General features: G+C 34.5%; 2 protein-coding genes across 8 annotated transcripts; both read right to left on the bottom strand.

Annotated features, from left to right (window-relative positions):
• Nucleotides 1–1545: 1545 nt before the first annotated feature.
• LOC133290890 (uncharacterized) lies at nucleotides 1546–2780 on the bottom strand. Of its 2 annotated transcripts, XM_061489036.1 has the most exons (3): nucleotides 1978–2780; nucleotides 1801–1873; nucleotides 1546–1684 (listed from the first exon to the last, which is right to left on the bottom strand). In XM_061489036.1, exons 1-2 carry the CDS (start codon nucleotides 2533–2535, stop codon nucleotides 1802–1804), a joined length of 630 nt encoding a protein of 209 aa, XP_061345020.1. In that variant the 5' UTR covers nucleotides 2536–2780; the 3' UTR covers nucleotides 1546–1684; nucleotide 1801. The 2 variants fall into 2 exon arrangements, with proteins under 2 accessions (XP_061345020.1, XP_061345021.1); XM_061489037.1 differs by having other exon boundaries at nucleotides 1546–1873.
• A 2471-nt stretch (nucleotides 2781–5251) lies between these two features.
• On the bottom strand, nucleotides 5252–13847 carry LOC133290859 (zinc finger protein BRUTUS-like). 6 transcript variants are annotated; one of them, XR_009748745.1, is made up of 15 exons: nucleotides 13286–13847; nucleotides 12084–12293; nucleotides 11491–11685; nucleotides 10993–11348; nucleotides 10532–10760; nucleotides 10082–10250; nucleotides 8743–9981; nucleotides 8483–8648; nucleotides 8132–8353; nucleotides 7924–8061; nucleotides 7077–7311; nucleotides 6903–6962; nucleotides 6043–6114; nucleotides 5664–5906; nucleotides 5252–5578 (listed from the first exon to the last, which is right to left on the bottom strand). XR_009748745.1 is itself a non-coding variant. In XM_061489001.1 (14 exons), exons 1-14 carry the CDS (start codon nucleotides 13565–13567, stop codon nucleotides 5775–5777), a joined length of 3711 nt encoding a protein of 1236 aa, XP_061344985.1. In that variant the 5' UTR covers nucleotides 13568–13847; the 3' UTR covers nucleotides 5585–5774. The 6 variants fall into 6 exon arrangements, 1 of the variants encoding a protein (XP_061344985.1); XR_009748744.1 differs by having other exon boundaries at nucleotides 5252–5530; nucleotides 8483–8654; XR_009748743.1 differs by having other exon boundaries at nucleotides 8483–8654.
• Nucleotides 13848–16078: the final 2231 nt, after the last annotated feature.

Below are 16078 nucleotides of genomic sequence, written 5' to 3' on the forward strand. Positions count from 1 at the left end.
AAGGAAAAAATAAAAATAAAAACCAAAAAGAAGAAACTCTAACTCAAAGAAAGATGACTAACTGAAATAAAAAAAGATAAAACTGTAAACAAAAATAAAAATTGGGCCACATATCAAGAAACTCAAAGGTTGGACAAAGCGCATTAGGCTTATTATGTCAAACGGGTTGGCCTGATTTATGAGGGCCCGTTGTGGCATTTTTTACATTAATTCAAGTCCAGCACATAGAGCCGTCCAAGTAAGTAATAATGATTCAATAACCCGAAAATAAAAACTAATAATGATAGTGATTCAATAAGTAGTTTATATTTTTCACCCAAAAAGAAAAACATTGCCAAACAATTAAAACTTTCCATATGATCACAACATTCATTTCGGATAGACAAAGGTTTTTTTTACAAGCTTTCTTCCATTCCAGCACACAAGAACCTCAAATCCCAGTATTGAGTGATGTCAAAGAATTACTTGAGATCTTTGTTGCATGAAAGTCTGCTTCAACTATAACTCTGATTACTAGCTACTACTCTTCAACCGCTACATAACAAGAATTATCACTAGCATAAATACACCTTCAACTGCTATTATTAGCATAATTGCTTCATCTTAGAACATGTTTATGGCAACAGAATCCTTAACGAATTGCTACTATTTCCTTACACAATGCTGTCATTTCATTTAGAGATGATCACCATACCCCATGCAATTGAGAAAAAACATTTGCTTCAGGTATTTATTCAGCTTTTCTCCAGTAACAGATGCAATCAACATTTGCGCAATGTCCCAAAGACAAGAATAGAAAGACAGTAAAATCTGCATTCCTAGTGTTCTTTCTTCGCTAACAGATGATTTTTATAGCAATTCGATCTGATTTAAGTCCCTGCAGTAAGTTTCTTGAATGGCAACACAATCACACAAGATAATTTCTGAATGAAGTTTGAACACTATTTACACCAGCAAACAGCACGTGTAAAATTTAGCTATTCCTTTTTTGCGGCAACTGGTCTTGCCTATCATGGAAAATACTCCCTTAATCCTCCTCAATAATGGTCCAAATCTATTGCTTTCCCAGAATCTGACACAACACATTTTCCATTCAGAATCTATTGTTTTAGTTTTTATACATTTATTCTGGAGATGCATTTTTCTTTAATATGGTTAGAAACTAATGTTTCTGGTTTTAATATGGACTCGAATTCACTACCTTTGATCAAGGAGAACAAGTTCCTTGCCACTTAAACTATAGTTGTCGGGAAAATTTATATATTTTTAAACATTACAGTCAATGGTACAAACTATGCAAATCTAAATATGTCAATTTTTCTCTATCTTTATAACTGGTAAAACTAGTGCCAAAAATAACTTTTTAGTACGTTATTAATGGGGGATAAGATTATGTTCTTAGCTTCAAGAGACAGATTCACATAATGCCTACACAGAAAGAATAAACTGCTCTGCATACAGTATAGCAGGATTCTACCAATTTGAGATTGAATTGAAGATCTCCACAAAAGTAGAAATATTGTTTATGTATAGAATGTGCAAGCTGCTACATTTCCGATAACCAAATGCAGAATTCCATTATTGAAGTTTATGATTTACATGGTTGATTTGGTAACTACCATTATTTATGTCCCACTGTGTAAGTAAGAAGTCAGCAAGCATCGCAATGGCATCATTCCAACCCCTGCAGGAGACCATTATTCACAAAAATTAGAGATTCAATTAAAAATTCACTGATGCATGCAATACAGAGATAGAGTTAAAAAAATAAAATAAAAAAGAACTATCACTCCACTTGACCTCATTCAGGGACATGATCCACTTTGTAAGATTCTGCAGTGACCTCAGTAAGCCACAATCCAGGAAACAGTGTCTGCAAAAAATTAAACCAAACCAGAGAGAAAAAGTTAAAAGGAAAAATCTTTTTTTTTTTTTTTTTTAAATAAAAAATGATTTTATGGTCTTATTATTACTGACATCCAATTGCCTCTGCACAATCCTAGGCCTCTTCTTAGGTCTCCTGGGAGGTCTGGTCCCAACCAAAGCCAAGAAATCTTGTTCCACCTCTTCCTTCGACAGTGAAACTGAAAACTTGGCTCTCTCATTGGTTTTCTTCTTCTTCTTCTTCTTGTTTTTGTTGTTCTCCTTAGCTTTACCGACAGAATCAATTGGGTTCCTCTGATCTTCATGGTGAGGTTCCTTGCACGCAGCTCTTCTGGCCCTCAAATTCCAGGGCATTGGATTCCCATTCCCATTCCCTTCCTCAAAGATGGAAACTTTGAGCTTGTTGGCGGCGACCCTGAGATCGATCATGAGCTTCTCGCGAACGGCGTCGATGTCGTCGTTGGAATTTTGAAATGGGTCGATTTGGTTGTTGTTCCTCTTGTGGGGTTGTTCATGTTGGTGAGGATCGAGTGGGAGTGGGGATGGCTCGGTTGTTACTTTGACGCACCTCAGGAATCTTTGGTTGCCCCATTTCAAACATGGCATCGAGAAGTTGTGCAGTGGCTTCGATCTTTCAGGACCCATAGCCATGATGATGATGATGATCAGCTTCTCTTGTTCCTCGTACTGTGTCTCTCAGATACACTAAAATTCCTTGCTTTTTTTTTTTAAACTGTGTTGTCTCTCTATCTGCGATTTGAGGTTCTTGTGTGTCTGGGAATTGAGGAATATATAATGGAGTAAGACACCAGAGATGGGTGTTCCCTCTTGTCTCTGAAAATCCCCGGGAAGTTTATATCAATGCAACAATGTTATAGAGAGAGAGAGAGAGAGAGGTATCGTTCGGTTGGAGTTGGGAAGCCAAACTAGATTTTCTATTCCTTTAACCGCATTATATTTATGTACATATGCTGCAGCATCATCAATTCCATTTTATTATCCATGACTTGTTTGTTTCAATACTAATTTAAATACACAAAAAATATTTTATAGCCAGATATAATTTTTTTCCAATTAGTATGATTTTTTTTTTGTTTTTTTTAAAAAAAAAATCTTCTACTCAATTATATATGTGAGGTAGAATGAAACATGTAAACATAGCAATTTTGCATGGTAGAACTGGGCACTTCACATTCACTTGGATATTTAGAAATGAAAATTTATGGTGATGTCTTATATTTTTAACCAAAGTTTTAAAGGTAGAAATAAAAATTTGACAAGGAAGGCATTTATATTGTAATTCAACCTATTAATTGAATTATAATTAAATTAACTAATGTTTAAAATATAACTATTTCACAGCTCTCGTCATTGTTGCTAAACCCGACCTGGGCATCGACCTGATCGGATACTGAGTTATTGGATCACTAGTTGGACCGGTGGGTCACTGGTCGGACCGATGACCCGAATATATATAGATATATAAAAATATATATAAATATGAACATATAAATTTAATTATATTTATTATTTTCCATATCTAAAATGAATTAAACAAGATTCACTAAATAAGCTCAAAAATATGAAGCATAAATAAATAAAAATACATGCTATTACTATGTCAATTTAAATTGCAACCCAGAATCCCCATAAACATACCTCTCAATGACATTGAACAATATTTTTCAAATTCAACTACATTAAAATGACATATGTCACATTCTCTAATTTATTATTTCATAAATTGTTTCATTATTAAAAACTAAGAGGTCATTGTAGAAGAGTATACTAGCAAATAAAATTATAAAAAAAATTAAAATGAGTTATATATATTTTTTGATGAAACAGTTTTAATTTTTTTTTTTAAATGCATGACCCGATCAGGTCGCCTGGTCACCGGGTTTAGATGATTTTATTCGGATTTGACCGGGTCAATACATAACTCATCCAATGCATGATCTGAACCGGTCTGATGACCGGACCAGCCGGAGTTTTACAATAGTGATTCTCATGGTTTAAATAGACAAGTTGATATAATTTTTAAATCATTACAGACTAGGCAAGCAGACAATAACTACCCCAATACTATTATTTCGTGATCTGCTCAATCATTCTGTGTATTTTTATTGCAGAAGAAATACAAAGTTCGCTTGGGAAGAAAAAAAAAATTAAAAAATTACTATATTAATAACAAATTACGAATAGATAACACTTTAGATTTACGAATCTAAATATACTCAATCACGTTCAAAATGAACGTGACCACTTGCGTTTGGATTATGTGCAATAGGGTGCAGGATCGCACCCAATTTAAGCGTGACTCATCTGGTACTGATATGTGACAAAAAAATCAACAATTTGATTGTAAAATTTTGGAAGACCATAACTTTTGACTCAGAGTGTCCAAATTAAATAATTCTTTTAATTTCATAAGACTTTTTCGAGATATATGCAATGACAACTCATTGAAGAAGATTTGGTCAAAAAAATTCCAATATTTTTTAGAATTTGGGATATTTTACCGTATTTGACTCGAGTGTTCGAATCAAGTGTTTTTTTTTCATTGCATGTAACTTTTTGAGATTTACGCATTGATAAAAATTTTCAAGAGCTACGTATTGGCAAATACCTCGAGGGGATTTTGTCAAAAAAATTCCCCAAATAATCCTTTGATAATTTTTCAATGCGTAAATCTCAAAAAATTACGTGAAATAAAAAATATATATCTAATTTGAACTCTTGAGCCAAAAGCTATGGTTATCCAAAATTTTATGGTAAATTTGAACTCTTAAAAATTTTTGAATTTTTTTTTGACTAAATCTCCTTCTATGATATGTCATTGTATAGATTTTGAAAAATTATGTGAAATAAAAAAAAAAACTATCTGATTCAGACACTCGAGTCAAAAGTTATAATCGTCCAAAATTTTACAATCAAACTGTTAATTTTTTGTGTATCACATATCAGCACCGAGTGAATCGCACCTAAATTGGCTGTGACCGTGCATGCACCCTATTACGCCTAATCTGGACGCGAGTGGTCACGCTCATTTTGGGCATAACTAAATGCAATAAATCCGTTAATTAGTTCCTATTTATAATTATTTCACAAAAGTGAAATCAAAATATCCTAATGAATAAATTATGAGTTTTATAAGAGTTATGTTGTAAGAAAAGTGATTGTGTAATGTTATAGAGATTCGTTTTGCGTGCCTTAATTTTTATTTTATTTTTTTGCTTCAAAAAGTGCGGACCCCACAAAATATTATGTGTGTAGAAAATTGTTTGTGTCATGTGATATGATAGATGCAAACCCCATAAATTATTGGAGAAAAGCCTTGGGTCAAATTTCAGTTTGATATCTTACATTCAACTTCTTGTGATTGAAGATTGGAAATTCAATTTAACCATTGATTCGTCTACCACTATCTAAATTGATAGAATTACTACACAATTGGACTCAAAATGATATAGTAGGTACAACACTTCGGTAACGATATCATCTGAGCTTCCATATGAACCCATAATGACATCAGTCGGTATCTACCTCGAGCCAGGGAATTTGTAGATGAAATCCTTAGCATGAATAGAGCGCAGTAAGCGCACTGATATGAACTTAACGATAAGAAGAAAGAAACGAGCTGAGGCTGCAAAAGTATCCAATTGCATAAAGAAAAAGTTCGAAGAAAGTTGATCTGTAAATAATTGTTATAAAACTGATTAGATGCTTTTATCCCCGGTTTATGAGAATTCATAATAAGAGGTAAGGTAGCGACTCACTTGCATTATGCATAAGACGAAACAATGATAGGCCTCCTGGTTGGGGGGAAATTTGGATTGGCTATACAAGTATTTACAAACTATGTCTACCTCCTGACAAATTCTAGCACACTAAGAGCAGGTGGAATTTGATGCCTCACATTTGATCACCCGGGTATTGTAAGAGCCACAAAATCCACATTTGTGATACAACCAGTGGAAGCGTGAAGTGCCCTTTCGATCACAGTCATGGCAGAGTATGTCCTGCATTACCATTTCAAACAGACAATAAATTTGCAAATTCTTTGCTGGCCAACTAAACTTTCTTTCATAAAATCCAAACAAGCTTTTGAAAGGAATGAAGTGAAGAGTAACATGAGAGAGACACAAAAGTATTCACCTGATAGCGGTCCCTGTACTCTTCAGGAAGCTCCTCAGCAACCAATAAGGCATCGAGCATACCAAAGTAAACCTGGGTAGGTAGAGAAACAACCAAGTATGGGATGTCGTGTACCTTCTTTAACATCTCAATTTCTATTTCAATGCCGCACCAGAAAAAGTTCAATAAGCTGTGGCTTTTCCCTAATAGCCATACCCCAACACCCTACAAAGATTCGAACTGAACCCCCGACAAAATGATTGACAAAGAAACTCACTCAACCAAACCCGATCAATGGTAATCAAATTTGGTTTTCTTTAGTTAACTCTGTGGTTATTCATACCCCATAGAATTTAAGATATTGAGATTTAACATGAATATTCTAAAAATATCCCCAATTAATTTGGGATAAAGGTGTTGTTGATGTTGATGTTGATTCTAAAAATATCACCCATCTTTTCATTCAATCTTTTAATCAAAGGGAGTGAGTGTCCTCTTACACTCTTTAATTATGTCAAATTGCCAATTCAAAAACTGCAACATTTTATGCATAAATTTGTTAAGATCAATATATGTATACTTTTCCAGTTTTACATTTTTCAAACTAAGGAAAAACAAGTTTTTATTTAATTGAATTATATGAAAAACTCAAAACTCAAAACGCAAATTGTTAAAATCTTTTATTTTGCCTCAACTTGTGAACTCGAGTACATTTTAGAAAGACATAGGAGCATTATTAAATTAATGGCCCTGTTTGTTTCTCCTCTGCATTTTTGTGTGCATCTATAAACATTATGTTTCTTGATGGAGAATCATAAAGGTGGAGAATAAAGGCTTAATTGAGTGCATAAGAGAGATTTAATGAAAGAAAATCTTCTTACCGCCATATCTCCCAATGACTTGCTGCAGATTGGGCATGTGTAGTGACTACAAGTGTATGCCTAGCATATTATAACAAAGTATAAGATTGAATCCGCAACCCTAGAGAATAATTTATTTATCCCCACCCCCTTTTCTGAGAGGGGATTAAAACCTAAAATGGGTGTAAAATAGACCTGAAAGCATGCAGAATGCATATAATGGCCACAAGGTAGAGCTCTGACTGTAGCACTTGACGTGAATAAGTCATCACAGCAAATTGGACAGTTCATTTCTAAACCTTTCTCCAGGCACTTGTGAGATACTGATTTCATCCCCAGGCAACAATTGCATTTCATACAATGAAAATAATCAATCCCAAGCCCTCGTCCAACACGGCATAAATTGCAAAATGGGCAATGATATACATTCCTGAAAAAGATTGATGCAAAATGGGAAAAAGATAAAAGGAAATATAAAATTAACAAACTAAAAAAGTTGAAGGAACAGATTATAATCAATCATATCATATTTCTTGCTAAGACATTCATATGGCATCAAACAGACTAAATAGTTTTGTAACTATTAATTTTTTTCGAAAACTATAAATATGTACAGCTGAATATCGGAGCATCAAAAGATTTGAATTCATGCTTTTCAAAACCCTGGGATATTCTCCGTCTTTTTGAAGAAATAGATGCTTTTGCCCCAGAGAGTATAGATTGAGCCTTGCATTTTGCTCTACCATTAATAATCAATCAATGTCCATCTTCTTTTCTTTGAAACATCTATAAGTTGATCTATTTTACAGAATAGCTCTCCACTAAAATGGTGGATGCACCCCTTTATGTTGTCCATAAGTTGTCAATTTCAGTCCAAATACATTAAAATGTTAAGCTCAAGGTACTTGGCCATTGGCATTGACCCCAAATCCCCCCCCCCCCTTTTTTTTTTCTCTTCCTCCCTTTCTCCCCCACAAAAAAAAAAAGGAAGGCAATAATTTTAAAATAAATTTTGAATTCTGAAGAAAGAATTAAAAGGTACCTTTCATCATCAAAAAATTTGCATATATTGCAATAATACTTTGCCATTGAAAGCCCGTTACATGAAGGTGTCATGCATATAGGCCCTACTGGTTGTATATTCAGGCAGCGCATACACATCATTTCCGATGTCGCTTTTCTGTAAGGATCCAGAAGATGATTAAAGGTACATACTACCATCAAATTTAAAAGTCCCATAAGAAATTTACCTATCCATCGAGTGATCGCTCACATTGTCATGACAAAATCTGCAAGTAAATAACTTGCCACAACATGCAGCTTGGAGCTTGCAATTTCTCTTATAGTGCTCACACCCAAATACATGTTTCCCTGGGTCCCGAAATGATGGTGAGAGTCCTTCTGTTTCTACACCATTAGATGATCCTTCAGATAGAGCTTTAGGTGATTTCTGCTGGGCAGCTATCCAACGACTACAATACACAAATAACTAATCAACAATTGGAGCTTGATGGCAATAGGGTAAAGTGTTATCAAACAAATATGCAGTTAAGCATGTCCCTATTAAACAAAACCAGAGAATTATGGTCATTGGAACCAACCTTGTCATTAGATTCTGCACAAGATATGCCTTTCTCCTAGGATCAAGAGTTGAGTCACGATAAACCTTCCGGATCTCTGACTCAAGTTCATTCTGATTCATCCGGAATATGTCTTTCCAACCTGGCTTGAACATCTGATCATTGTGGCCCAAGCTTTCTTGATATTCTGCACCTAGGAAAGAACAATAACACAGTATTATACTAATTATCCATCCCACAATTTCCATAAAAGATGAAGAAACTGAAAGAATATTAGATACCTCTCTGAGAAGTGCTATGATCTGATGTTTCTGTCAGAGTTACAGATGCTGGATTCTCTTTCCAGCATTCATTAAGCCATTCATTGAACATAGTGTTCTTAGTTGCCTGCTTCCATGTGTCCATCATTTTGTTCTGTTCATCCTGAGTAAGTGCAGAAGTTACCCATGGTAACATTGATTGGAGAACTTCAGCACCTGTAGTTCCAATTATCCGGCCAACTATCTTGTCTTGTTCTTCCACAGTGAAATGTTTCCCAAACAATGGCCAGAGTTCACACTCTTCCCTGAAAAGATGCTGATCCAGAGTCACTCTTATGGATTTGCACATCCCCTGAAGTTTAGTAGCAAGTTCATTATACTTTTTGATATCACCACTCTCAGTGGCATCCGAAGTTCCAAAATTACTTTCACATAAATCCTCTGACATATGGGTCATCCGCAAGGTTTCATGAAGGACAGAAAGCTCAGAAAGAACGCAGGAAATATCTTCAAACAATTGTTCCTCCTGCTTATGGTCCAGCATGTATGAATGACTCACGTTATGAAGTGCCTCTTTGGATTCCAATGCTGGAAACACTATATCATCTTCGGCATTACTATGAGCTCTGTATAAACCCCACAAAAGACGAAACCTTCCACTAAATTGCCGAAGTATTGTCTCATCACCATCACTCAGTTTTCCAGATTCAACATCTAAATACTCCAGGTCTTTACGAATAGCTTTATGGAATTTAAATATGGTATCAATTGGTCTTTGTACAGAGCCAACATCACAAGAGCTGCTATCTGTTTCCCATGTGAAAAGACTAGAATTAAGAGATGGAGCAGAAGAACTGAAAGACAAGGAGCGTAAGGACTTTGCTGTAGAAAGAGAACTCAGCCCCAAATTGTTACTGCTTACTCCTAAACCTGGCACGCAACAAGGTCGAGCACTACAAAATTGTTTCGGGATACTTTCAGCCTCTGAAGTTACAGTTACATCTCCATTCTTGTCCGACTCCAATGTGTTACGCTTGACTGATCTATTGTTCCGATCTGATTCAGCTAATACTGAGCAATGTCTACCAGACACTGCAGAGGCACAAGCACAGGATGGCCGAACAATATTTTCTTCGATATCGGAAAGTCTTTGAGCAGGACAGCAACCTGATGCACCTGAAGACAAACACAGACCTTCATTACGAGCCTTGCAAGCCCAACCACAGAAGAGTGTAACTAGAGCAGAATCTGTTGCTGGAGCTGAAACAGATTGAGAAGTGGTCAAATATCAATTCTACAAAAATTTCTCAGAAATATTATTGTTTTAGTAGGAAAGGACATTAAAAAATAGACATCGAACCTGCCATCTGCATGTTTCTAAGAAACATCTTTGCTTCATCTTCAGTTAAAGATCCTACTAACCATGGCAGGACGCGCTCAATCAATTTCAGAGGCATCATGCATAAGCTTTGATACAGAAGTTCGCGTTGCCTTTTAAAGCTAAAGTGCTTTCTTGCAAGTGGAAGAACCTATAGATGAGAGGAATTAAGAACACTTTAAATAGATTAAAGGTAGCTTAGTAGCAAATTTCTTACAAAGAACTTCCCATGTCATACTTCTCTCCCAATAAAAGGTAATCAATTAACTAATAGATTCAACAATTACCCATATTTATCAACTTATATACCATTCAAATGCCACCAACCAATTGATATTACTTCCTGTCGCAATTAACATTGCGGTTGCTAAACACATTCAAATCTCACACAAGTCACTCAAAAAGATGATCACATGAGCAATTATGGCTCACCTGAACCTCTTCATTATGGAAATGTCTCTGTATGGTTTCCATTATATGATCAGCATGAGAGCATAACTTGGAATAAAATTCAACTTCTGAATTAGACGATGCTCCTTCATTTTGAATACCTTCAATTAAACACCGGAAGTCATTAAATTGGCTTTCTTCTTCAGTATGTTCCTGAAAGAAAGAAAGTTCTCCATCTACCGCTGGAAAAATAACCTTGTCCTCAGCAATACTGCATTCAGAGGAATAAATAATTAATACTTCAGATAACAAAGGATGGTCTTTACCATTCAAATAGCATAATTTCATAACTGTTACTCGTTGTGCAGTTAAAAGTTACAACACTACATAAAGATTAAAGCACAGAAATAATCCCTAAAAGAAATGCGTAAGAATTGTTTAATTGAAGAAACATATGATACACTTATAACACAATTCTTGATAAAACTAAATTAAGGTGATACCTGTGAAATATGCAAACTTCAGCAATGAATTGCAATCTTTCATTAAAAGCCAATAGATTAGTAAAATTTCCAGAGTGTTGTATCTGTCTGGTCTCCACTGCTATCTCACTTAACTCTTTTTTTATTGCATTATGCCAGAGCAAAATTTCATCAATAGGATGTGTTCCAGTGACATCAGAAACATCTTCAATGGATCCAGAATATTTCCTTTTTCCAGTTGTTGTCGACTCGCATACACAGTTTACTTTCCTAACCTGATGGGTTAATGGGCTAGAACTACATTGAACTTGAGAATGATCTGCACAACTTTCAACTGTGTTAACACTACTTCTCCCTTCCATCCAGGTGAAGATAACCTTCAATAAGCAAGAATATGATAAGATATATTACCATTACATATCAAATGTATATAAATTGCATCATCAGCTTCAACCCATAAAGTAACTTTAAAAAAGAAAATGAAACAACAATGCTCTAAAACAGAATTTGAAACCACACCTTCTGAAGAAGCTTTTCCTCTGGCACTATCTTGATTAAGCAATTTCGAAGATCCTGAGATTCATCAGGTGATATAGATGTTTTAAGCCATGGAAGAAATTCTGCCATCATATTCACAGGAATACTGCAAAGAAACTGCCAAACTAAGGATGCCTGTTCCTCGAGAGAGAACTTTTCAATAAGCAGAGGAAATACCTGATAAAATAAATAAAAAAATCAGACACATCCCCCAAACAAATAATATTATTTAGCCATTTAAACTACAGGGCCATGATAAAAAGTTACTGCAAAAAATTTCTATAGTTCTACCACATTGGCCAATTTGACACACAGTCATGTTCCAATAGTTAATAATTGAAATTCTTTTTACAATAGGGATGCCTTGTCCGCCAAACTCTTCGTAAATACCATCTCTTCTTCTTTATGAATCTCTGTTTTATCAATAAATAAATCAATAATAATAATGACAATAATAACACTAATTCTAGCTTGTAGGGAGGGGAAAAAAATAGAATTACTTTGTATTTATCTCATTAAAAGAGTGCAAGTGAAATACAAGGTAAGAGCTATTAAATAAATTATTAAATTTATACCTGCTCCTCTTCCTTTGCCATGTGTTGACTAACTGATGTATGCAAAGCTCCCGTGCATGATGCTAATTCTCTTGGAAAACTTTCATCATTATGGAGGGAAGAATTTAACAGCTCAAATAGATGATCAAAAAGATGGCTTTCACCCTTGTGCTCAAGAGAATATGTCTGTGCTACATTCTTCACACGTATATCTAGAGCTGGAAAAATCACCTACATTCCAGAATATATTTCCCTCAGGATGTTTGAAACTTAGCAGAAAAGAAGTGATAAAGCCAAAATAAAAATATAATTGCTTTGGGGGAAGTATGTAATCTATCAGGCAAAACATATAGCCTTAACAAAAAAAAAAAAAAAGGTCATAGAACTCTATCAGGAATAGGAAATTCTAGAAAAGAATAATCAAACACAATTTGAAAACGAAGCATTTATTATAAGAAATATTTTGAAGGACTGACGGTAAAAGATCACTTCATGTCAAATACGAAAAAATGAAATAAGTTTATGTGCTACTAGCTGTTTGTTAACTACATCAATTCCTGCAGTGGCACATAAGAAAAAGTTTTTTCCAAGTTTTTCACGCACAATACAGAGAATAACCACAACGTCTGCATTGACATTCTTTTTGTTAGGGGGATAAACGACGAAAGGAGTCATATCTGGATTTTATATCCAATTAATCTTATCAAAGGCATAGTGTAAACAAAAAATAAAAAATAAAATTGAGAATAACCAAAGACCATCAACGTGAACGGAAAACGCCACGGCGATTGAGGAGACCATATCCAATGTTTCAATTTTAAAATATTTTTCGCACCTGAACTTACTTCTTCCCCCAAGCTAAATTACTGAATCCTTTTATTTTTTACCATTTCTTTCCACAGATAGTAACAGAAGATTAAATAATATAAAGAAATCGATTCTGTACAAAAATAGCTCCCTTTGTTCCCATAAGTATCCAAGCTAGTTATCATTATAGCCTCGCTAAAGTTAACAAGTCTCAAAGTTTGACCTAAGTTTACCAATAGGAAATGGCCGAGAGAATACACAAACAAGAGCGCCATTTCGTTTCATCATTGACAAAGCAACCACATATAAAATCTTCGTTTTCTACGCAATTTCTCTCACCAGGCGAAATTTGATTAACGCAATATTCAACAGGGAACAAACTCCGAAAGACATAAAAATTGAACGAAGATTTGCACCTCATCTTCCGCAATGGAGTGGTGCCTATAAATCGAGCTGAGGAAATGGTAGCGCTCGGAGAGCGGCTGAATATCAGAGCGATTGCCGGTGGCAAATGCCATGGCCAATCGGTGCAGCGCGTCAAGCTCATTCCGAATCGCCTTGTGAAAGAACAAGAAAATCAAAATTGGCGACTCCAGTTTGGAGCACTTCAAGCCGCCATTGAGAGCCGAGGATGAATCGACCTTGTTGACGGAATTCGAGAGCACCGCCACTCCTCCTCTGTCCAACGGTATCGCCATGACCTTTTTTCTTCCTCAATTTCCTACGACTTTCTTTTTTTTCTTTCTCTCTGGCTGTTTATTTTCCAGGAAAATTACGTGTTTTAAGTGCGTGAGCACTATATATCTTTCCTTTATATGAAATCAGTGAGTTTCGTGTGACTTCTCTCTCCGGTGGCAACGACAGTTTCAGAAAGAGAAAATGGCTAGAGAGAGAGAGAGAGAGAGAGTTTCTCTGTCTAAACTCTAAATCTTTTTAGATGATATGTTGTTGTGAAGCGGAGACGAAGGAGAAGATTGGTTTGGCTACAACCGATACCAGAACCTACGAGTGCGAGGGGGGGGACCAAGTTTATACTCCTGGGTCCGAAAAAATCTTTAGCGCTCCGTGCAATAATCGGTGTTACGGTATTTCAAAATTAAATTATAAATTATGTATATAGAAAATACATTGTTATGATATTAATTTTTATTTTTTTTCAAAAAATACATCGACTGATGTGTACTACTCCTATTAATAGGAAGTATTAAAGTTTTTCTCCCTGGATCCATGTCACGTGGCTCCATATGCCACGTTGGATAACGATGTCAGTTCCAGATAAATGATAAGAATATCTTCTCTTTTGCATCTTCACTCTCAACTCAACTCAAATTAAATGCACATTTAAGAAAGATTTTAATTTTAATTTTCAAGGACAACAGTACATGTAATGTAAACTTTAAGTTGAGGCCTGCTTATTATATAACTTTTGGTAATAACAATTTTTGCGTAAAATAACACTTATGTTTTGCTGGATATGATTTACAGTATAATACCATTAATACGTGATTGTGTCATGCTTTAGTAAGTATATAAATTATTTATCCTAAATTGTATCATACAAGATACTCTCTTTTTTTAGTATGCTACGAGATACCTTTTCGATGCTTTAAGTAGTGATTTAAAAAAAATTACTTTTTAATTAAAAACATAAATAGTGTATAATAAATTATAAATTAATTTTTATCGTCAATGTACCTAACAATATTGCACAATTTTATTTTTGAACAATGTTTAATGTTCACTAATAAAATTAAGATGAATAAATAATATTTTGAACTTAAGGAAAAAAAAGGTTTTTGACTCGGAATGGAAAAATAACTTAAAATTGTGTGGTGTGGGTTAAATAAATTCACACGGCACCACCATGTATCAATACTTTTACCTATTATTCATGAGAATTAAAAAAAATTTGTGAGTAAGAGAATACCCAAAAAAAAGTAGCAACCATAGATTAGCAGCGGTCAAGATGCTGACGAGACGTAACGTAGTAGCCTGTTAAAAGTAAGAAGAAAAATTATTCTTATGTGTTTGGTAAGTTTTCTTCTTATATATCTTTCGATAACCGTGAATTTTTTTTAGATAGTGGATCCCACCACTATGTATTTACAATATAAGATTTTTCTCTCATGCAACATGAGACTAGATAAGTCCAAAAACAAATTGTATGGTTTTTATTATGGGATTATATTTTCTCATGTTGCACTTCCAATTTGATATGGGTTCTGTTGCACAGGAAAAGAGGAGAAAAAAATTGAAGTGAGACTCAGATCTTTTTGAGTGTGTAGGAGAGGATTATTGTCTCATCTGACATGAGATTAATATTTTTCTCGTATTATTTGTTTATACTTTAGGTGGTGTTTGGTTGGGAGCTTTTCAGCGGATATCTATCTTTCTCAAGTATGGCTTTTAGAAACACCATGTTTGTTTCAACGTTTTTCACCAAAAACCCATCTATCCAATTTGTCTGGATTTATGAGAAACATAGATATCCGCACTGTTTAGAAACCCAATTTGAAGGTGGGATTTTTCGGAAAACCGGTTATCTGGCTTTTAATGCACTGTTGATTTCATAAAGTTACCTAATTTTCTCAATAAAGTTTTTCCTCACCAAACAACTTTTTTTACATTTTTCTACCTATCTCACTTTATCTATCTTTCCAATCATTTCTCTATCTATCTCATTTCCCTACTATTCCAAAAAAAAATTCCTGAACCAAACGCCCCCTTATAGTTCCTCATCGTTCAAAGGTTTCGAAAGTTGGAATTTGATGAAATTAATGATATTCAAAACACGAGGGTTACCTAAAACTGCGTCGTGGTCGAAAACGTGAGGTTGGAACGCTAGAAGAGAAAAAAAAATCCATGGGATAAAGTGGAATTGGGCATTCAAAAATGAAAAATCACTTTCAATTTATGTTTGTATTATAAAAATAAGTAAAAAAAAATTGGGTGACTTGATAGAGATATAGAAGTAAGATAACTTGAACAGCAATCCACTGTAATACGGAATATAAAATTAAATGTAAAATATAATTAGTAAAATATAATTATTATAATATATTCTTAATATTTGTATACTTTTGTTTGAAAAAAAAAAATTGGGTGAAATTTTAAACTTAATACAGGAGGAGTTACTTGCTCTCACAGTTTGTAAACATTATTAGAACGCAAGGGAAATAAAAGAAACAAGAAAAATAATAATAGCTTTG

This window comes from Gastrolobium bilobum, unplaced genomic scaffold (genome assembly GCF_033153095.1).
Source record: "Gastrolobium bilobum isolate Gb01-03AN ecotype WA unplaced genomic scaffold, APGP_CSIRO_Gbil_v1 utg966, whole genome shotgun sequence".
NCBI classification, from domain to species: Eukaryota; Viridiplantae; Streptophyta; class Magnoliopsida; order Fabales; family Fabaceae; genus Gastrolobium; species Gastrolobium bilobum.